The sequence below is a fragment of the Daphnia pulicaria genome, chromosome 1 (assembly GCF_021234035.1).
Source record: "Daphnia pulicaria isolate SC F1-1A chromosome 1, SC_F0-13Bv2, whole genome shotgun sequence".
Taxonomy (NCBI): domain Eukaryota; kingdom Metazoa; phylum Arthropoda; class Branchiopoda; order Diplostraca; family Daphniidae; genus Daphnia; species Daphnia pulicaria.
The window spans coordinates 12221055-12243156 of NC_060913.1; the positions used below are offsets into that span (position 1 = coordinate 12221055).

At 41.4% G+C, this 22102-nt stretch overlaps 3 protein-coding genes and 1 long non-coding RNA gene across 5 annotated transcripts; 2 read left to right on the plus strand and 2 right to left on the minus strand.

Annotated features, from left to right (window-relative positions):
- Nucleotides 1–981: 981 nt before the first annotated feature.
- Nucleotides 982–10441, minus strand: LOC124337409. Its single transcript, XM_046791454.1, has 8 exons — nt 10286–10441; nt 10083–10225; nt 9864–10022; nt 9672–9744; nt 9374–9607; nt 8377–8850; nt 1907–2260; nt 982–1110 (listed from the first exon to the last, which is right to left on the minus strand). The coding sequence occupies exons 2-6, from the start codon at nt 10137–10139 to the stop codon at nt 8759–8761; spliced, it is 615 nt and encodes a 204-aa protein (XP_046647410.1). The 5' UTR covers nt 10140–10225; nt 10286–10441; the 3' UTR covers nt 982–1110; nt 1907–2260; nt 8377–8758.
- LOC124337461 (contactin-associated protein-like 4) lies at nt 6937–7795 on the plus strand. The gene is made up of 4 exons (XM_046791491.1): nt 6937–7002; nt 7075–7327; nt 7400–7554; nt 7634–7795. The coding sequence occupies exons 1-4, from the start codon at nt 6937–6939 to the stop codon at nt 7793–7795; spliced, it is 636 nt and encodes a 211-aa protein (XP_046647447.1).
- Nucleotides 10442–12866: 2425 nt separating the features above from the next.
- On the plus strand, nt 12867–14125 carry LOC124337941. Its single transcript, XR_006917586.1, has 2 exons — nt 12867–13703; nt 13762–14125. It is a non-coding gene; the product is annotated as an uncharacterized LOC124337941 (long non-coding RNA).
- Nucleotides 13957–21604, minus strand: LOC124335116 (protein goliath-like). Of its 2 annotated transcripts, none has more exons than XM_046789107.1 (10): nt 20939–21604; nt 20675–20822; nt 17623–17758; nt 15679–15796; nt 15536–15607; nt 15196–15275; nt 14993–15107; nt 14714–14920; nt 14529–14649; nt 13957–14462 (listed from the first exon to the last, which is right to left on the minus strand). In XM_046789107.1, exons 1-10 carry the CDS (start codon nt 21221–21223, stop codon nt 14329–14331), a joined length of 1416 nt encoding a protein of 471 aa, XP_046645063.1. In that variant the 5' UTR covers nt 21224–21604; the 3' UTR covers nt 13957–14328. The 2 variants fall into 2 exon arrangements, with proteins under 2 accessions (XP_046645063.1, XP_046645064.1); XM_046789108.1 differs by having other exon boundaries at nt 15011–15107; nt 20939–21603.
- Nucleotides 21605–22102: the final 498 nt, after the last annotated feature.

Here is a 22102-nt window from a genome sequence, read left to right on the forward strand (position 1 = left end):
AATTTTGTTATTGCTATGAATCATCCTGATGCGCTGCCTTGCTGCCCCATTTATTTGGTAAGTTCCATCTAATGATTTACTTATATGAATGCCTGATAGTCTAGAATCGCATACTACTCTCGGTTCATGACATTCACATATTCTTTTCGCTGCACTGAATTGCTCTTGTTATGTTGACGTTGAAACGCCCCGGTTGGGCTCCACCAGCGCGGCGGTTGCAGCGCACCAATTCCACGTAAAAATGACTCGGGGGGGGGGGGGAGATGTAAGGCTTCGTTGCTTGCGCCATAGAAAAGAGGAAGATAGATAGAGTGAAGCTCGGAGGGTGTTATAAGCTTAAGGTATCCCTCCATTTCGACTGTATAGTCCGTACATATTTATACACGTATAAATAGATATTTGAGAGCCCATGCCCCCGCACAGTCACGACTCAGTCACGAGAGCCTGTGCACAGAATGCCATCTTTCCCTAGAGCCCTGTGGTCCATTCTCCGTCCCAAACAACAAGAGAATTGAATATAAATATATATTTCGATGTGATTTGTATACACACAGCACAAAGAGAGCCTTGTAGACTTCACTATTGTTCCTGCAAAAAAAGAAAGAAAAGAACTGGACTGGCTTCTTCCTTCGTACGCCACTGTGCCTATTTTCCGAAACGACGGACGTCAAAAATACCCCCCCAAAAAAGGAGAGAGAGAAAGAAAAAAAAAGACAGCAGGACACAAAAGGTTTCCCTGTTCTCGGCTGCACCAGCACCGCCGTCATACCAGGTACAGCGAGGTACGCGCAAGAGACTATACAGCAATAAGGGAAAGTCGGCCCTCAACTATTTTTTCTTCCCTTACGTCGTCGTCGTGTGGCGACTCGATAGATCAATTGTCGGTTGTTGAGATTGAGTGGGGTGGGAGATTAAAATTCAAGAAAGAAGAAGACAGAAGATAAAAAGATGAATAGAAACCAAGCAATAACTAACCTCTGTGCATTCCTCCCAAAAAAAAGGTTGACTGAAGTTGGGCTGGGCCGAGAGCTGGAACTTTTCCTTGGTGGAGGTGCGCTGGGTTTTTCACTGGGATAATGATGATGATCAGGATTGATGAGCCGACAGTGTCTACACACAAAACTTTAATGTATAATTCCATAACCAAAGTCTTAAGAGACGAAGGCGTGTTATATCGGGAGAGAGGACAAGACGAATGAGAGAGGGAGGCGAAAAAGAACAGCGAACGAACCAATGAGGGGAGGCAATTGGCTTTTTTTTTTTTTAAAAAAAAAGGGGGGATGGATGACGAGGATGGAAGGAAACGGTCCAAAAAATTTTCGGCAGACCCGAGGTGTACAAGGTACAAGTAGTAGGTGTGCAGTGTCGAGAAGCCAGCGGAAGACTGCGGGCTAGACAACGACGCTGGCGTTGCTTTAAACCCTCGGCCCCAGACACACGAGCGACGGACGGGCATGCGCGCAAACACAATCCCTCGTCTAGTCGTCGATACACACACACACACACACACACACACACACACACACTGACCGGATAAAGAGGTGAGAGAGAAATGGAGAGAAAGAAAAAAAAGCCAGTGGGAAGGACGACGGGGGAAAAAAATGAAATAATGAACAACTGGGAAATGGAGGGAGTTGACACTGCGCGCTGAGTGAGGAAACACGGTAACAACCCAACAAAAAGTGGGAAAAGAAATCCCGGACTGATGATGTGCCATATTCCCTCTCTCCGTCTTGTTTGACTTTATTTTTTTATTTTATTTTTATTTTATTTCATTTTTGAGAAAAGAAATTCAAGTTTACTACTTTTGGATGCGTCTAATAGCGAAAGATGATATCCCACCCCTCCACTTTCTTGGGTGGGTTATTGTTGTACATGTTGTTATTTGGATGGATTTTTTTCTTACCTGTTACCTGGTCGTCGCAGTCGGCCGAAATGGAGGTGAATCGAGTTCGTCTTGGAATAAAATAAAAGGATCCGCCCATCCGCTCCAAGTTGAGTGCAGTTAAGGGGGGCTGCAATGGCTGCATATCCGCGCGCTCATCCGGAATCTTTTGGCGTTCATTTTTATTTTCATTTTATTTTTTTCTTCCCTTCGCCGCAACTCTCCGTGTTGTCTCTCTCTCCCGAGTCCCGACTGGGGAGATATCAAAAGAGCCAACGACTCAGCCGATCGACTTCCTGCTGCTGGGATGGATGGAAGGGGAACGCCTCCTTTCCTCATTGTTCCCTTCGTTCTCCTCCAGCCGCCACCGATATTCTGTCAACACAAAACAGACAACAACAACATTTAGTACAAAATCAAGGGGCCCCAGAGCACGATTTCCATCCGTTACCAACGGTAACGCCGATGATAGACAGACAGACACCATCAATCATCTTGGCTAACAGATAAAACCGGTCCTATTCGCTCGATGCCTCATTTGATTTGTCTATTTCACCAAATTCTTACTTGATTTATTTATTTATTTTCCTACATTTCGACTTCTCCCTGGCTGCTTGTTCAATCTAAAATGTGTCCAACGTGATTGAAATGAATCGCTCAGAAATGTTTCCCCATTTCTATTTTTCTTTTTTCCTATTTCTTCACCAAGAAATTTCCAAGTCGATTCGACTCGCACCACCGACCACCGATCCTAGTCTACACCGAAAGCAAAACAAGAAAAGAAAAAAAAAAATACAACGGGACATTTTGTTTGTTTAAGATACTAAAGGCTCATTTAAATTATTAAGATGACGTCCAGCCATCTCATCGTTAATGGCTCATCAGCGACGGCATTTTCTGTTTTATTTCGCTGCTGCTGCTGCTGTTTCTGCTGACATTTGGCGGAGAAGTAAACGAGGCGAAACTGGTCTGGTGGGGGCGAAAATAATTCAGTCATACCCGAACAAAATTCGTATTCCAAATGATTTCCGCCCTTTTTTTTTGTTTTTCTTCTTTTCCCTTCTTTTCCCCAGTGTGTTTGGCTTATAACGAACAGGGCAGAATAGATTACCATCAAGTCGGACAGTGTCTCGTTTCATTTTCCCGGATAATTGGGAGAGAGAGAGAAATTGGGCTCAGTATATATCCCGCACAGGGATATGTACATAAGCGACAAAGTCGAGGGGGGAAAGAAGGGCGGAAAAATAGAGGAAGACAAGTTGTTGGCGTGCGTGTGTGTGTGCTTGTTATGTTCATTTCTTAATGGGGCCGGCCGCTATGCGAAGAGATTGAGTGAAACAGAGAGAAACTTGGGAGGTGAAAAAGTGATGGAAAGAAAAAAAAGAAAAAAGAAAAGACTCAAAATGAGGAAATTTCCTGTGAAATTCGAAGCCGCGTCGACGAGCCTCTGCGTTTTGTTGGCTCTCTCGCGGGACAACCGAAACGAAAAAGAAAAAAAAAACAACCCACAAACATTCCAGGAAATCTCAATAGTGGAACGAATTTCCCTCTCTCTCTCCCTGCGCTCCTACTATACGCCGTTTTGGCCGTCGTGTTTTCTGGCCGTTGAAACACTATATCGACGACTAGCACGTCTATGGGAGATATTTTTTGTATTTTTGTTTAGTTAAGAATTCCGGCGACAAAAATATGTTACACAAGAGTCGGACGAAGGAGTAGGAAGGATATTAGCTGATAAATTTGTTTGTCTACTCTGCCGTGTCTGCTCTGCTGTGTGCCTCGGATAATAAATTCTCCTGCGAGGCCCCTGTTCAAGTGTCTTGTATTTTTCGGAATAAATAAAACGCGATAACCGAATGAAATGAACCGTTAGGAGCACAATTCGTTTGCTTAATTTATTCATATATTTCATTTTAATAAAGGCGGAATTTCTCAATGAATGGCAAGACATCGGCGTTGACTTGAATCATCTACATTTTGCGTTTGTTGGAGTGAAATTGAATCGCAATTTGAAAAAAGCCCATGTGATTCCTTGTTTTCACCACATGTCTGGACACGAACTTTTAGAATTTCTCGATAGACAAAGTCATCCCTGGGACACAACATTTGATGGCAAAGACATTTCGCAAATAATGAAAGTCGTATACCGCTGTAAGTGTTAAATATCACAAAAATTATCATTAGTCTTCTTAATTATGGAATGACGCACAATTTATTTTAATTTATTATTGAAGGTTATCAACCACGACGATATGGTTTTGGACGAGGAAGGAATAATTTATTGTCCCATCCTTTGGAACCCATCACCGAAGAGTCCGTCACTGATACCCAGGAAAACGATTGCGTTCTTGCTGCAACTATGTATGATTTTTTATATATTAATCTTCTATTGCAACATTTATTATTATAGATTTATAAATTATGTTAAAATATGATGGGTTGGCGTACATTAATGTAACTAAAATGCGAGAGGTTCGCAACTGATTTGAATCTCGTAGACCTACAGGTTTAAATTTCAAATAGGCTAAATAATCAATATGAATTTGTTTTACAGATTGCCTGACCCAGGACTGCCCAACCCAGTTCAAATTTCTTTGCTTAGCAACTTGGGCATAAGTGAAAGTGGTGTCTTTCTGATGCACTCCCTCAATTGGAGCAATGAATCCATGGTAACACTAATTGAAGACCTGGGTGACGTCAAACAAATTGTTATTTGTGACTTGGAGAAGAAAAAAAAAGTTACTATTCGGATAGATGCAGATCATGCAGTAGTTAATTCCACATATACATTCACTGCGTTCAGTAATATGAATTAAATTCACATTTTTTTCAAATTAAAAAATTTATCTAATATCCTTCTTTCCAGATAAACAAACAGATTTTGCCATTTTGCAATTATCAAACTCGCTCATAACTTTTGAACTATCGGATGTTAAGTTTTGGCGTTGGATTTCTGCAGAAAAAATTGGATTGGTGTCTGGAAAAGTAAAGTTATTCAATTATTTTCATTTGTTAAGGAAAAATCCATGTATATGGGCTCTTTAATTCCTTTTCTTAAAATCGTATAATCATTTTTCAACTTTTAACAGAACGTATTGGTTTGGGACCATCATTCGCAAGTCGAAAAAGTGTTTGAGCTTCCTTCAAGAATGATCAACTTTGAAATTACTAATTTGGAAATAGATAAAACAAACAGTTGGATCATAATCTGTGGATCACAAAAGATTGAAAGAGAAATGAAGGGTTTAATCTGTCTGTTTTCCATAAAACGTGACATATGTGAATTTCATTTGGTAAATATTCCAAATCTTAAAAATTAAACATTAAATTTGATTGTGTATCCAAATTTAGGGACATTGCGCTACATTTTTGGAATTTAAACTATTGGGAAATCAACATTTTTCAAATTTGCTTTGCTTGGTATTGAATGAAAACAACGGAAAAAAAATTTTGGTATGAAGAAATTCGAAACTATTAATTTATAAAAAAATCATTACTTCTTTTCTACTTTGTAGATTAAGGAATTAGAAGCGCCAAGGAATGGTGATGAATATGGATTTCCGACTCGCATGACCCCATTTCAGATGTCTTCTTGTGATTACACTGTCTCGATTAAAGTATAAATATTTTTTAAATTAAAATCTATTTCATCTACAAAACCTTTTTTTAGATGAGTCATTTGTTACAATTCATCTACGTCATAACAAGATATGGACACTTGTCAATTTTTGATGTTCAAACTGGATTTCTAATTACATCATTGCATTTTTCTCATGAAGAAATCTTATCAACAATATCTCGAAAAGAATTCGAAGGAGTTAATGTCTTGACACTTAATGGAAAGGTATTATTACTTCGGTTAATTAAAGAAAATTTATAATTCAAATTTTGGATTTAGGTACTAACTGTTCTAATTGTTAATTCAAGACTTTTGGAATATTTGAAAATGATTAATCCAACTCTTGCTGAACAAATTCTAAAAAGATTGCAGAAATAAACATGCAATAGATCCTACAATACTTAAAACTTCCGCGAGAATAGATCAAAATCCGTCAACAAATCGAACGAGTGGGCAACGTTGTATTGCTGTCTCTTATGTTGTATCCCATCTCTAAAATGATAATAAAGAAAAAAATGACATTCAAACCAATATTACTCGTAACGAGTCGGGTAAAAAAGAAAAAAAGAAGACGAAAAAGAAGAAGAAGAGGAGGTGATTGACCGACTTGTTCACCAACGCCAATAGGACAGATCTCTTCTTCTTATTCTTGATCAAAAAATCAAAATGGGATATTTTACGAATGTCATCCGCCAAAATCAGGCCGAGCAGAGGAATGTACAAAGCGACCCAGTCTGACGACAGGTCGCCAATGTTGGGAGGCTTGGTGTCATCCTTCAAATTGCACGATAAAACACATTTTATGGTTCCATCTCTCAAACCGCCGAAAGAAAAAGAACACACAGAAAACTAGTCTGTAAAACCAAATTCGTACTTCTACGTCGTGTTACCATTCTGTAGTTATATCATCTATTTCTTTTCTTTTAAACGGTCAACCGCCAATGCGGAAGCCCCTCGTGACCAGCGTGAAGTGGCAAAAGTGACTCTTTCCTTAAAAAATCACGAGAGATTCTTCTAATCCATTTCGATCTTTCCTTTTATTGTTTACGATGATTGTTGTTTTTTTCTTTTTCTTTCTTTTATATTCAAACGTCAAGAGTTCAAGAACCTGACAAACTTTTCCTACACGGTATGGCCAATAAGCGTTTGGCGCCTCGTATTCTTTGCCCTACGGAAACGAGACGGACCCGCCTTACGTGAATGGATATAGTCATCACCAAAAAAACGCAATTACGACTAACGGTTGATTGGAAACCGTATGAAACGAGGATAGCCACTCATCTCCACTCGCAGACGCGCGATTCAAATATGTAATGAAACAGAATTGATATGATTTAACTCACCAGAATTCCTAACAAATTTAAATTGAACCGGTAGTCAAACTTTTAATAATTTTGTACGATTTCAAATAAAGGCCAACTTGGAAACAAAAATGGCCAAACTTGAAGCCAAAGACAGTCAATTGGAGGCTCTGATTCAGCTCAAAAATAAACGGCACGTAACTCTAAAATACGTCTATAATCTTGGCTTCAACTGAATTGCATTGCGATTAATTACGTGATGACAAAAGGACATGTTGGAAGAAAAAATATCGCGTATAGAGTTGGCACTTAAGGTTCATCGTGAAACAAACTCCGAATCGGCTTCGTTGAAAACAGACGAAGAAATCAGCCGTCAAGTAGCTGGTAAAAGTGCCATGCCGCGGACGTGTCAAGATGCCCGTTCAGCGGATCCATCGCTCAGTTCCGGCATGTACTGGATTGATCCCGACGTGCAAGGAGTTGGAGATGCCCCAATTCAAGTCTATTGTGACATGGCATCAGGTAAAAAAGAGAGCGACTACCAAATTTGACAGATATAGAAATTATTTTATTCGGTTGGTTTTGAAAAAAAAGGTTCGCCTTCCGTTTTACACAACAGCGAATCGCCTATGAACGTGGGCCATTCTACTGATCCTGGATGTTATTCAAGGGGAGTGAACTACAGCGCAACTAATAGGCAAATGGCTGCACTGGTCGAGTTGTCAAGTGAATGCCACCAATCATTTAAAGTGAGTTCAAATAAATTCTTTACAAAATTTTTCAACGTAAAATTCTATTTTTACAAAATCCGTGTTGCCTTTGAGATAGTACGACTGTTATTTCACAACATTTGTGTTCGACAACATCGCCTATTCCTGGTGGAACAACAAAAACGGCAACGAGAAATATTTTTGGGCTGGCATGAATACAGACGTTCACACCTGTCAGTGCGGAATCGACGGAAATTGCGTGGAAGCTTCTACCAAGTGAAATTGCGATTATTCTGCAACTATTCACTGTTGAAGTCCCCATCTCGAGCTTATTTAGGCTTTGGATGCAAAATCTGGCTCCACAGTTCTTCTAAAGAGATTTTTGGCCGTTACGTGTCTAATCTTTCAGAGAGCCTATATAGCCTACTGGAACGTAATTTTCGTCACGTGTCAATAGACAACTGGTAAGAGAAAGCCCCAGATGAGAAAACGCAGAAAACACAACAAATATTCGGAATTCAAGGCGGAGGAAAATATGGCCGAGTCGTCGCATGCGGAAGCCGTATAAAGTTGTTTGGAAGTTAAAAATATGAGATACGCTGTTGTTGTTGTCACTCTTTGTAAAATAAAAGGGAAGATGCCAAGATTTTTCTCTTGCAGAGATTGCACGTGACATTATTCCCTTTGTTCGATTCGAGGTGGAAGGCAGTGCGGACTCTAACCGCCACTCCATAGTCTCTCGGCGAACACAGGGAGACGTCAAAAACCACAAAAAAATCGAAGATAAAATATAACAATGAAGAGAAATGGAGCAACGGGAAACCAGAAGACAAAAAAGTCGGCCGGCCAACAGGCACTTACTTTGGCGAGGTGGATGAGGTCATCGGTGACGTCACAGAAGATTGCGGAGAGGCGAGCGACGAGTGACTGGGCGAAGTCGGAGTGGTGGCAGCGGGGCTGGGAATCGACGTGGAGGTGGTGACTTGAAGCGGAGGCTTTGGCGGTTGGAAGGAAGCCGATGCCAACGAATGGCTATCGCTGTCCGAATTGCTCCTCTAGTGCTGGATGTCGTAAGCGGCTGCTCGGGACAAGTTCAAATCCATCAGCGATTTGGGCGGACCAGGATCCTACAGCTTCGAATTGCCCGCCGTCGATGACGACGAGGTGGAAGATGAAGACGAAGAATAGGGCCGGCCTTCACTAACTTGGCGGAGAAAATTAAACCGCTCCGCTGTGGCGTTCATCAGCGACCGGTACGTGTGCTGCGGAGTTGCACACTCGTCCCCCCGTGGTGGGACGAGCCTCCTGTTGCTGGGCAACTGGGAGCGTCTCCGTCTGCGGCACGAAATCCAAATTGAAGATGATGCAATGATGGTGATCGACACAAAATAACAACACAAACTTGTTTGTCTAATTCACAAGAATTTTTTAGACCTAGGTATCCAGAGTTTCTGTGTTTGAAAATAAACGGGGAAAAAAAGACAATGAGAAGCGAGAACGTAGTTGGGGGTTGCACTCTCGACGGTGAACTAGCAACTACTGAAAACATTTTGCGTCTCTTTTTTGGCCCCACCCACTATACCCACAAAAAACCACCCACCGCAGCACCTCCCAATCGTGGGAATGTAGAGGATGGGTGAAAACGTCTACCAGTCGGAGCCTTCCTAGAAACGGTGTTGCACCCACTACTCCCACCGGAAACCACCCACTACCCCCACCCAGGGAGGGGATGCTACATGTACGAGTCTGTGTGGGGGATAGGCCCCACGCTGCCGGTACTCATGGTTGTGTAGTTGTTGTGGTTAGGTGCCAAATTCAAATTGGGCGGAGGAGGTGGAAGGAAAGCAGAGATTCTTACTGGCTGACCGCTGTTGAACGTTGTGGTAGGGTAGAGTCGTGTCAGAGCTGTAACACGCTCGAGAACACAAGACGCTGACAATCGGGCTTCGGCATCCTGATCCCAACACTCTTCGATGGTAAGGCACAAAATGTCCATACCACGGCGCTGCCTCCACATTTCCTTCAGCACGGGGCGACGCTTGAGATGGACCACGCACTCTTGCATGTCCTCCAGCGTCGGATGTTGCCCCACCTAATTTGAATATTGATGTTTAGAAAGGATGACGATAAAAATTGATGGGGACATCATTATTTACCTCCTCTTCGAATGGAAGGAGGTATTCTGGCACGGGTGCGTCCTGTCCTCGACAACGGAAAAGAAGTTCCCTCCCATAGTACAAGAGCACATGCATACATGTCAATTCGCAAAAATGCATCTCTATTGAAGTTGATGGCACCTTCCAATACTTCAGGTGCCAAAAAAGTCAAAAGTGGTTAACAGTAGATACCTGTAGTGGGAAAATTTTGACGGCCACAGTTTCGGTTTTCAGCTGGCTTTTCCAAACAGCGCTGAATCTACCTCGTGCTTTGATTTCTAATAACTGCACAGGGCTTACGGTCAGTGTTGGCGATGGAGGGTGGATGGCTTGAGGCTCAGTGGTCGGTAACTAGTTCCAAAATTCCACGATTACAAATAGTAAACATTAGTATATACAAAATATGATTACTTCATTGAAGTACACCATTCGCTGACGACGGTACATCCAATACCCAATTACAATCATGAAGGTTATGGCCACAATAGGAACCAGTGTGTACGTGAGTGTGTTCAAAATTGGTTTTTGATAACTTCTCAAAGGGGGAGCACCTTCTGAAAAATAATTGGCCAATGGTTAATTGTCAATCTTGAGAAATGTGTCAAGTTACATACCAATAGTGGGTGGTGTCTCTGTTGCTAGGGGCTCCCAAGTAAATTCTCTGTTGCAATAATCACCTTCACAACAGCAGAAAAGTTGGTTTTTTCTTGGTTCAACTTTCTGACCCACACATTTGGACTGATTGTAACAGCCAAAATTGTTCAAAAAGCAGCCCTAATAAAAACACACAAAACAAATAAACATAAAAATTTTGCTTTCATTGTTTGACCTCAATTAAGACACAACATACCTTGAATTTGATTTGAAGCTCTCAATTGCTTGAATTTTGTCACAGAACTTAGCAATGATTCCTTTTGTTTGGTTCGGCTACTTCACAATACTCTGTTTCATTGCAACCTTTTCCAGTGTCTTGGCGGAATACAAAATACAATGGCGGAATACGGAATACAAAAACTATATGTAGTTGGTGTCATACTGTCAATGTTTGAGTTCGAAATAAAAGGTTGATTTAAGTATTTAGCTCAATACCAATTAACGCCATTAACAAAATTCTTTAAGTGAATATATATAAAAATCTAAAACAATTGTTACCTCAAATGTTATTTTAATAAAATTTCCAAAATGCCTGAAAAAAGAAACTGGTAAAAATGGCGACTGAATCTATTTATGTATTTACGTTTCACTACGGTTCGTTACGAAAAAAGAAAACGTTGCCATATTTCATATCAACCATTAGAAATTATTTTTGATGGGTTTTTTTGCACATTGTATTGTTTGGTGATAAACTGGTACTATAGCACAGTAATTAAATTGACGAGAAAATCCGGCGGTTGTTACTTATTCTCAAATTTAAGAGGCTGCGATGGGCAGCGTATCATGTTTAATGGTGGATCGTGTATCGCACTTAACGGACAAACAATCGCTAGAACGCGTCAATTCTCCTTAGAAGAAGTGGTAATTTCGTCACAATATATTTATCACTAGGATATTTTTAAAATCATTTCTTGCGATGGTTTATTCTTTAGGAAGTTGCTGTAGCCACTGTCGACTTGGATGACATACGAAAACACAGTGGCGGTTTCGTGTCTGTGTGTGTGTGACGGACTGTAACACTAACATTGTGTAACCGCCATCGACTGACGACTGGGCCAAAGGCGTTGACGGAATTCCATATTCCTACACAATCGAACTGCGGGATCAAGGACCCGTCTACGGTTTCCTACTGCCACCTAGGTATAAAACCCAAACAAATCTTATAATAATAATTCATTCTTCTAAATCACATTTTGAATTTTAGTCAAATTATTCCGTCCGGAATCGAGACGTGGGAGGCATTCAAAGTCATCGCCGAAAACGTAGCGAAAATGCCTTGAAATATTATGCGCTTATATAATTGCATTCAAGTGGTTGATTACAACATTAAACAGACAATACACTATAAAAAAAAGAAGGAAGACTTTAAAGACTATCAAAAACGCTGTAAACATTAGATTTCCTCGTCTATATTCAAATCTATGCCGCCGGTCGTGCTCGCTCCGCACTCCAACATTCCGCGAATCCTTTTGTCGTCAATTTGAAATGACTCGGAAGTCGGAAATGCAAATGAGATTCGTCTCGTCGACGGCTCCGTCTATTACACGCACAACTTTGGTCGATATTCTACTTATAGTTTATGAGGTCTCTTTAAAAGTGATGGATACCACGTAATAATCCGCGGACCGACTCGCCTGCCGCAATAATTCCGAGCGCATCCAGCAGCAGCGCCACCCTTTTCTGATTGCTTATAGGGACTCGGCGCCGCCGTCACTTAGGCAAATGAAACGAATGAATCAAGCAGTCACGTTGCCATCTCATTTGCATGTCGGCTCTGATTGTTTTCGCCGAGCACCACCACCACCATCGCCGCCGCCATTCTTACATTTACCGGGCAATAACACACCCACAGTGAGTGAATGTGTGCATATCCGGCAGTAGGGTTTTGATCTGTTTATGCAGATGAAAGTCCCTTTTCGAGGACCTCTTGTTTTTCTGTCTTTTCAATTGGAAGAAGCATCACTTCTGCTGACTAGGCGCTATGTGTACATTGACTAAGAGTAGAGGATTGAATCCCAGTAGCAACCGGAATCAGACGTTAAAAGATTGCGCACAGTGATGGAACGTTATAGACGGGCGAGGCTTTTTTCCCGCGGGATCTCTGCCGAGCCAATTCATCTTCAAAGTTCTCGAGGTTCCCATCAGGCCTAGTAGATGAGGCTATACTTTGCCTTATTGTCGACGTTGCAAGAATGTTAATCGATCACGGTTTTTGATTGAATTATAACATTGTCGTTCCATCGGAGAGGAGAAACCGGAGAAGACGATTTGTACATAGGCCTCTGTTTGTACTGAACGTGAATGAGTCATTTACAGACTTAATGTGATACCGCTGTATAACAGTTGTTTTTACGGCGTAGCTTTATTAATGAATCGGCCTATTAGTCCGCGCCATCCACTCCCCCCGCTCTGCCGTTTCCCCGCGGGTGTCATAGACACACACACACGCTCGGCATAACGGCTAATAACGACACCAGCGTTACAGCCTATTGTAAATAGCTAATGGGATAAATCATAAGATATGACATAAATGATGCATTACAAAATACGTTAATAGTAATACGCGTTTTCAGCTGCTACAAGATATCGATTATCGTGTGATCGATACGGAAACTTTGACATTATTTTAAAAACAAACATTGTGATTTGGAAAGAATTTCTTTTTATCAAATGCTTTACACTGTATATTAAATATATCCCGTCAATTTGCGATCAAATAAAATTAATATCCTTTCAGCTTTCCTCCACACTCCACAGGTACGAATCGGATATATTTTCTATAAATATTTGCTTCGTTTTGCGTCTGTAATCCTGCATAGCTAGAAGCCCTACGTGATCACTGATTTGTGGCGCAGTTCGTATGGTCGAAAGGTCGTTCTCATTTACAATTGTGCACAGAAATTGTGTTATATTAATGTCTTGAAAAAAGTTTCGGATTTTTTTTTTAAATCTCCAATTGCCAAACTCAGATAACAAAACAAAAAAATTGTTAAAGAAAGTTTAAATCATTTGTTCCGCTCTTACAGTAAATAAAGGAGAGCTCGCTCCGAACGTGTCTAATTTATTCCTTTCAGCAAGTTTTGTTGGATCGTGGATTTTCTAATAAAATTTCAGATAATTCTCATATCAATTATACAACACGTTTACTTTTCCGGAGTGGAATTCTCATCACCCAAAGTAACTGACGGCTGACTGACTTTATTTGGGAAGTTCTCCATGTCTTGCTTCGCTATTTGTAAAAGCCCATCTTAATAAGTCTACCAATCGATTTCTTGGTATCGCAATAAAAATAGGAAAAGTTGAAGTAAAATCTCATCAATTTCCTTCCAGTAACGCTATCACGAACAATTTGTATTGTGATGGAATAATGTCCAATATGTATTGATTAAAATTTTAAATTATGTACAGACCAATGTAATATTATTTTCTTCACCAGGTGGATATTAAAAGAGTACAGAAGGGAGAAACCATTAGCAAATAGAAACACATCGGAAAGACACACATCCCCCCCCCCCCCCCGAATCGTTGAATGGCGACTGTCACCCCAGAAGAGAATAAACATCCAACACTTCTCTCCCAGTCGAACGAATCCCACCAGACGTTTCGTGATTAATTCATTTGATTTTTTTCAAATACGGATATCGGTTAAAAAGAGTGTGACACAATAATTCGCGAAGCATAACTTCATTTCGTTGGCTTTGCAAATAATCACTCGATCAAGTTTTTGAATTTTTATTGAATGGTCAAATATCAGTTTCGACTCTCTACTGTTTTCAATAAAATTGCGAGAAAGATAAAAACAATGAATTTTTTTTTTCACAGTAGACGTGACTCAGCCAGTGCCCAACAAGATTGTACTATGTACAATATCTCCTCGCGGCGTTAAACGCTCCAACTGGTGACGCATTCGAGAGTCCACAGGGCGGGGTTGGGTAATATATACACACGAGAAGACTATATAATAATACGACTTTTTTGACAACCAAAACGACGGCGAATAATACTAGACGATGTTAGTGGAGCGACTATCGGTGCTGCTGCTGATGGCCAAAGCGGATGCATCGGGAGATTCGCACTCAATCTCGACTTGTGTCTCGACGGCTGTCGGTTCAGACGCGGCAGCATCTTCGACAACACCTTTGATTTGAGCGTGATTAAAAATATAGTCTCATCACTCGCAATCCAAGTTGTGTTAAAAAATACCTGATTCTGTTGTTGAGGCAGGTGGGTTATTTCTGCTGGAGAAGGATCTCGGCCAGGACCAATAACGGCGTGAGGACGAGGTGGACGGTGAGCTGCTTGACTCACGACGCATTGGTTCCAACTGGTTGGCAAAAACAAACAACATTAATAAAGAAATTGCTTAATGGTATATTTCTTCCTTTTACCGTATCCGTTCGGCCAGTTCTGGTTGACGGCTCGTCGGATGGGAGCTGAATGTCGGGAGTCACGCTGGGTGATCTTTGGTGACTGGAATGATGGCCTGCAGGGACAACCACTGGCGAAGCGGTTCCTCTGCGGTGGCCAGGACGCAATCCTGAGATGATTGGAGCATCTAAATCCATATTCACGACGCTTTCCTGACTTCCGGTAAACTGCCAAAATGAATCATTCACATCGTTAATAAAAAAGAAAAAGGACACGATTGGCTAAAAAATTGAAATTACTATGATTATTTCCATTACCACATAGCCGTAGTGTTTCAGGATATCCATTTTGCACATGGGACAAGTCCTGTGTTCCAACAACCACGGGTCGACGCAAACTTTATGGAATTCGTGCCTGTTTTGTTGTTGGTGTCAATAAAAATATTCAATCACGACATTCTTTCGTGACGACAAAATAGCGTATCATATCCACAAATATTTACCTGCACGGCAATAATCGAACGACATCAGAGGCTTTATAAGGCTCGATGCAAACAGCGCAACATTCAGCCTCGGAAACTTCCTGCAATAAAAGACGCCATTAAAAATAAAATAATAATATCATTTTAAAAACAAAGGCTACAAAGCGCTAGAGGGCCGCTTGTTTCTATTATCCAATGATTCCATTAGTAGATGAAATCCCCCCCCTCGACGCAATTATTAAATTTCGGTCACGAAAATAGATTTTGAGAGTGCCGGTTCAATCGAGTGGATCAGTGACGTTGCTCGACGATCGATTATTTATAAAACTAGGAGACAAACTTAAAAGGGAGTCCCGTATACCTTGTCAGTGTTTTTGATGGCTCTAGTGGGGATTTTGGAGAGAGCTTTCTGAGCCGCGCTCGTCAACTCCCGCTGGAATAGACGAGAGAAAAAGGATCGATGTAAAAATAAACTGATAATGAAGAATAAGGAGACAATCTTACCGACAGGCGGTCCTTTGCGTGCAAATAGCGGAAACGCTGAATGTAGTAAAATACGAGCCACGCCAGGGAGATCATCATGAGGACGATAAACGAGATGGAAACGAACATGACGGATGTCCTACGTCGCCAACAGGAAATGGAATACAAATAAAATAGATGGTTAAGTATATAAAGATAAAATTTGTTTTGTTTTTTAAAAAAATAAATCGATTTGTTTGTTATCGAGCAGACCAGTAAACAGACATCCGCATCGCCATCGACGTGAACGTGAAGATATTGACGGGTTTGCGTCCGTAAAGGAAAGTTTCCTCGGTCGGCAATTCAGTGGTGACGTCCATGGCGGAAATTGGGAATAACTTTTCGTGTGTTTGTTGAAATTGAAACTTTTTGGTTTGTTTAGCTTTTGGAAATGGCCCGAGTACGCGCTCTTGATGTATTAATTATTATTACAACTCTTTCTTTTTCTTCAGACTAATAAATCTCTTTCTGGCGTTCAATTTTCAAATTGTTTTTTAACTTTTTCGACAAGGAACGGCTAGTCAGAATCTTTAGCAATCGCACAAAGAGAGTGAGAGAGAAATTGATGTAATAATATAAAACTCGAGAGTACGCTCCTCGCTGCCAAATATTATAACGGTACTTCACCCAGACCCGAAACTGACGTTGTCAAGCTCGGAGACTCTGATGGAGTGCCGGTGTTGGGCAATTGGGTCGCCACTTTTAAACCAACCCAAAGTCACATGCGGGCAGAGAGAGAACAACATCACACAGTAAATGGAAAAAACAAGAGCTAGAAAAAATGTACAATTCAGCGCAGGCGTCACAAAAAATAAACACGCGCGTGACCCGTGCTTGATAATTAGATTACACACATAGTTGCCGTTAATCTCTTTTCCAAAAAACTTTTACGTGGTAATACTTTTTGGCAGCAGGAGACAAAAGGGCATTTCCTACTTATGCAAATATTGCCGGACATCAGCTTCGAACACGTGATCAAACTGTCGAACATCAATTTTATCGACACTCACGTTTTCCCCTCTGACAAACTCACTGGGAATTCCGAAGCTGTATATGCGATAATTCTTCCGGCGAGTCGAGCAAAAACAATCCGAAGCCTCAAAACAGGAAAAAATAATACTGGAGCCCTACGTCAATGACTCGGTATAGCTTGTCGTCGAGACTCTTGATGAATGTCGTGAAAAATTACACCTTTGCTCGAACAAGGATTCGCGACGCTGTTTCAGAAAGGAAGTATTAAAATAAATCCGACTATGCGACGATAATGCAATTTGCACACAGAAATTCAGTCTCTTCCAGCCATCCAGTCTGATAAAAGTGACGGACGCTTTGGATCGACGATACAGTAAGAGCACAATTTAGTAGCATGTACATTGTCAACGATTTCGGTTCGTTCCCTTTATTCTAGTAAGAATAAGTGACACACGAGACTCGGCAAAGGAGGCCGGGAACGAGGCCAATCATATCCGATACGATAACAAGCCCCCACTTTACGATGGCCAGGGTATCTTACACGTATATATATATATCGATCGAGCGCCTACTGGACCCCTATATCATGATTTATAGATGATAATCATAAAAGATGACTGCAAGCCACTTAAATGGACCACCACCGAAACAGATAGATGGCTACGGAGTGAATGATCGATGGACGACGTTGGCTACACACACAACAACATGATGTGCATTATTTCTTTTGAAAACAGTTCAGTTATTTCCTGGAGCCTCGGCGGGTTCTTTTCGGCTAGAACGGACGCGAGGACGTCGACTTTTACTTTTGTGAGTCCTTACCACTTTTCCTCTAGTTTGTTTGTAGCTCGACATGTGTTGCATAGAAAGTTGTTCTCATGTGGTGCACATTTTGACTAGGAAATATAAGAACCCTACGCGTCACGGTCTGCGTTTGTATAGAGTGTCTCTTACCTGTTGATATTGGTGAAACGGTAGGTGTAGTGAGAGCCGACCGTAATTTGCATCATGACGCGGGTGCCATTGTCTACGAGCGCTGCCAATTCCTCGCCCTTGGCGCGTGTGATGAACACGGCCACGATCTTGTCACCTGTTAATTTATTCAAATTGAAAAAAATAAAATAAAAATTTGTTATCAGATTCCAATGCACACGCTACAGTGTCTCTATAATAGCATACGAATATTCAATAAAAAACACACACCAAAGTGGAGGGGGAAAAAACAAGAGCAGTTCCTGTTGCCAAGGAAATCCTAGACGTCGTCGTCACACACGAAAATAAAATAGACTGGGAAAAACCAAGGGAGAGAAAAATCGATCCACCCACCACTACGACTCTTTATAGATCCGATTTACTTTTCTTGGACGGGGGAGTCGTTATATAAAAAGGAAATTCTTTTTATTTTGTTGTAAAAAGGGTCTGATCAATACGGCGATTATAATATAGGAGAAGAGAGTTTTGTGACGTCAGTATAAATGGACCAGTTGGTTTCTCTATTTAAGATAGTTTTAGATACATAGAGCTGGCAGGAAATGTTTGGAGTTTCAATAAAGTTGTGTGGACTGGCGTATACGTTCGGTCAAGCTCTGCTTTCAAAACTGTAAATTTAATTGCTAGACCCGCACACAAGTTAACAACTGCTGTCGGCTTCCATAGAATTCACGGATGCTGGCCATCTTCTAGGAAATCTAAACCGGCCAGCCTTGCCTTCCTTAGCTCTCTACATTATTAAGTACATTTTCACATCTTCAGGGGAAATCCTTTTCTTTTTGAAAAAAAAAACCCTTTTCTTCGATGGGAAATTTCAAAGTTTTGATTGCAAACGAGGACGTACTTTCCATTCTGAAACAGAAAAAAAAAATTGTTGGTCCTGGTTTGTATCTCGACGCTGAATCCCACACTCTCAAAGTATGATGTAGTGTAAGCTAGTATACTGCGGTGGAAAAAACAAACTCGGGAGTCTATATAATGCCATTTCCAGTCATGGTGGCAGATGGTTAGCGCTCTTTCTTTATTTCTCTTTTAATTCTATAGATTTCTGTTTTCTTTGAAAAAATAAGAAAAAAAGGGAATTTTCGTGATTCACATTCCGTCACCCTGTCCAGACCATCTGCCAAGTCCGTTTTTTTTTTTGTTGTATTGAACGTATAAGAAGAGAAAGAGAAACAAGTTGAAAGCGAATAGAGAAAGCCATAGAAAACACTCGGCTCAATAGTACCGACTAAACTGTTGATAATTGCCAGCCTGTAATACAAAACTATAGAAGAACCGATATTGCACTTGTTAACTTGTTGTTTGAACGGCCCTGAATCGGCTTACGAGAGCTATAGAAAGCGTAATATCTAGATCGTTACATTTTGTTGCACAGCTTTGCCACACGCGTACGTTTAGAACCTTGGCCTCTTTTCGCTCTTTCATTATCTTAACTTTTCCTATAAAAGGTGGCCCCCCCCCCCCGGATTGCTGGTGGCGGTTGGACCAGTCTACCTTGAGATGACTCTTTGAACCACACAAACGTCCTTCCTCCACCCATACGGAAACAACAGACGCCCAAAACTACCTTCATCATGACCTTAAGAAAATCTTTTTGGATTTTATGGGGCTTCCGCAATCTGAAATGGATGTTTTTTTTTCTTCCTTACTCCAACATTTGCATAAATTTGTTTCCGAATGGACAAAATATATATCGGGCGATCTCACCTTGTCTCAGATTTTTTGGAAAGTGTCGAAAAATGACAAAAGTTTCTGATTCGACTAATGATAAAATATGGGACAATATGTCGATACGATCGTCGAGCACCTGGCGAAAGCTTCTCTCTCCCCACCTGAAAGTGTTTTCACCAATAAATGTACTACTACACCACGAGACTTGACTAACGAAGGAACCGCACATTTTCTCTTCGTTCATTCCCAGATGGGTTTCGCAGGTGGACAGAGGAGAAAATCGAGGCGAAAGTGAAGGCACTTAAAAACTATAAGGTATTTTCTATTTAATAACCTCTCTAGCTGCCGGCCCGATGATGACAGATGGATGCTCCCATTCCCACTGGGCTTTCTCTCCTACTAGACTCAAACAAGAAAAAGGTTGTCAATGTCTCAATCCCGTCAAAAGCAGCACTTTACGGTTGCCGAACCATCTCCGACGAGAAAACAACCAGGGGGACTCAAAGGACTTCAACCTCAAACAAGTCTTCACCTTGGAAGTTTCATAATGAGCTAAGCTGGATCCTGCACGAGTGTTGTACGTCTCGAGGGCTAAATTTCAAATGGAAAAAAGGGCGCCAAACAATCGTACAGAGCACTTGACTCTATTGATCAGCCCCTGTATATATATCTAAAAGTTGGGTGTGCACACACAAGAGTTGCGTCGTCGCAGAGGAATGAAAGGAAATCAATAAAGAGATGATGGTGCCCACCAAGTAAAAGCGGCCAACTTTTTAGCCAAGGAGAAATGTTGCGACTCTTCTTTCAATGATCCCGCCAACATTCTGTGGGGGGTCTCGCTTCGGGGATGATGATAGGCATCTAATCATCGATCGCCCAAGAAAAGTGAGAGGCACCAATCGACCACCACTTTTTCCTAGCCCCAAAAAACTTTACATGAAAGACACACAATTAAGCGTTTCGCTTTTGTAAACTTCTGGTCCAAGGTGACGACGAGAAATATAGGCCGGTCGTTTCTGGAACACTAAATAAAAAGGGCCGAAAATTTTTCAGGGGGGGGGGGGGGGGGGGGAAAGATACTACAATAATGACCATAACTTAAACATATTGTGTGTACCGCACTTTCCTTGCAACCGCATAGCACCGCCAAGCTGTTGCACAATTTTTCACTTACTCTCTTTTTTCTCCTACCCCCGTGTGTACTATTTTACACGACTTATTGAAAGTGATAAACTTACATACACACTGGTTGTGTTTATTGTCTGCCAACAACCTAGTGGGGGGGGGGAGGGGGGTTGCTGTATGTATATAATAAAATAAAAAGAGTGGGTGTTTCACTTACGATATTTATTGCGTAAAGTCATTCTCTGGAGGCCGTCCTCTTTGTTGTTGTATACGACCAAACCGGACGCATTGTTTAAAACAGCCGCTTCTAATTTGTCGTCAAAGTTACAACGCCCACGACGTACCAGGGCTATCCAGGGCACCACCTTGAAAAATACAATTTCCATCATTAATTGTTTCAGTCGTTTAATTATGATTATTGATTTTCCGGGGAGGAAAAAACACACACGCACACACAATGGCCACACATATTAATAATTACGGGTATTTCGTTCTCGTAGACAATGTCACAACCGTAGTGTGAGCTAGAGTTGGCCGAACGAACGTGAACGAGGATTCCGGCCGTCTGCCCGACCCTCCCGTTGCCGAATTTGCCCATTTCGGCAGCGTCGTTGTGCACTGCCGCAGAATCGATGTAAGAGACATTGATGTGCGCCAGAGTGTATTCTTCGCCGTCAGGGAACGGCCATTGATCACAGTTCACTAGTTCGGTCCCAATTAGCAACAACACGGCAGACCAAATGGCCATCATCATCGACTGACTCATCTCGAACCAATTCACATGCACACGCAAATTTACACACCCAAAAAGGAATTTTTTCAAAAAACTAATAAAATTGAATGGCTCCCAAACAACTGGTGTCTCTTTTACGAGACTTCGCAACGTGGGGTCGATAAAATAAAGTCAAGAACTAAACAAACAACGTCGTCGACGACGACGACAGTCGAAAGAGCTTTTGAAAAAATGGCCGATTATCACAGCAACTGTTGGACAACTGGGCAATCTGTTGCCTGCACACACAAAGTCAACGGAATTTGTTTATACCAGATCACAAATATTCGAGAGTAGGGGAAATTGTGTCTGTCTAACCAAGGAAGCCAAACACGCTCGCACTAATCCAACTCCCCGAGCCGAGTGAAGCTCGTTTCATTGGAAAATCACACACTTGTCGTCGGGTGGCGCTACAGTCGCTACCCAAGGACACGAAGCGGGGGCGGAGCCAATTCAACGTCATTTATGACGTCACATTCAACCACAACCAATCACTTTGCTTCTTTAACTATAAGGAAAAAGAACAACACTGGAAGGAAAAAAACCGATTTGCATAAACTGGCCAGCAGTTTCTACATATATCTTACACACAATTCATGAATTGCGTATATTATTCCTAAAAGACAAAGATACAAATCGAGTTTTTCTATTTTTTGGTCAGAGTTGCCAGAGGCGTCGACGACGCAATGGCAACCTTCAGAAAAAAGTTGGTGATTTTATTTTCTTTCGTCGTACATCCGCATGGCTTTCGGGTTCTTCGCCATAGGGAGAAGTGTGGATGACTGGGCAAACACGATTTTCTTCCAAGGCCATTCTTTCTTTTTTTATTCCTTTGTTTCCTTTCGCCGTTGACGTTTAACCTTCGACTTAAAG

What these genes read in the sequence shown, in the direction of transcription:
- LOC124337461 (XM_046791491.1), top strand. Translation starts at nt 6,937, where the DNA reads ATGGCCAAACTTGAAGCCAAAGACAGTCAATTGGAGGCTCTGATTCAG. An exon ending in AGCTCAAAAATAAACGGCAC is followed by an intron (nt 7,003 to 7,074) that starts GTAACTCTAAAA and finishes TGATGACAAAAG; the next exon opens with GACATGTTGGAAGAAAAAAT. An exon ending in AATGCCACCAATCATTTAAA is followed by an intron (nt 7,555 to 7,633) that starts GTGAGTTCAAAT and finishes CCTTTGAGATAG; the next exon opens with TACGACTGTTATTTCACAAC.
- LOC124337409 (XM_046791454.1), bottom strand. Translation starts at nt 10,139, where the DNA reads ATGATTGTAATTGGGTATTGGATGTACCGTCGTCAGCGAATGGTGTAC. An exon ending in GAATGGTGTACTTCAATGAA is followed by an intron (nt 10,023 to 10,082) that starts GTAATCATATTT and finishes TTTTGGAACTAG; the next exon opens with TTACCGACCACTGAGCCTCA. An exon ending in TCCTTCCATTCGAAGAGGAG is followed by an intron (nt 9,608 to 9,671) that starts GTAAATAATGAT and finishes TATTCAAATTAG; the next exon opens with GTGGGGCAACATCCGACGCT.
- LOC124335116 (XM_046789107.1), bottom strand. Translation starts at nt 21,223, where the DNA reads ATGAGTCAGTCGATGATGATGGCCATTTGGTCTGCCGTGTTGTTGCTA. An exon ending in CGTTTCACCAATATCAACAG is followed by an intron (nt 15,797 to 17,622) that starts GTAAGAGACACT and finishes TTGGCGACGTAG; the next exon opens with GACATCCGTCATGTTCGTTT. An exon ending in GAACTGGCCGAACGGATACG is followed by an intron (nt 14,650 to 14,713) that starts GTAAAAGGAAGA and finishes TTTGCCAACCAG; the next exon opens with TTGGAACCAATGCGTCGTGA.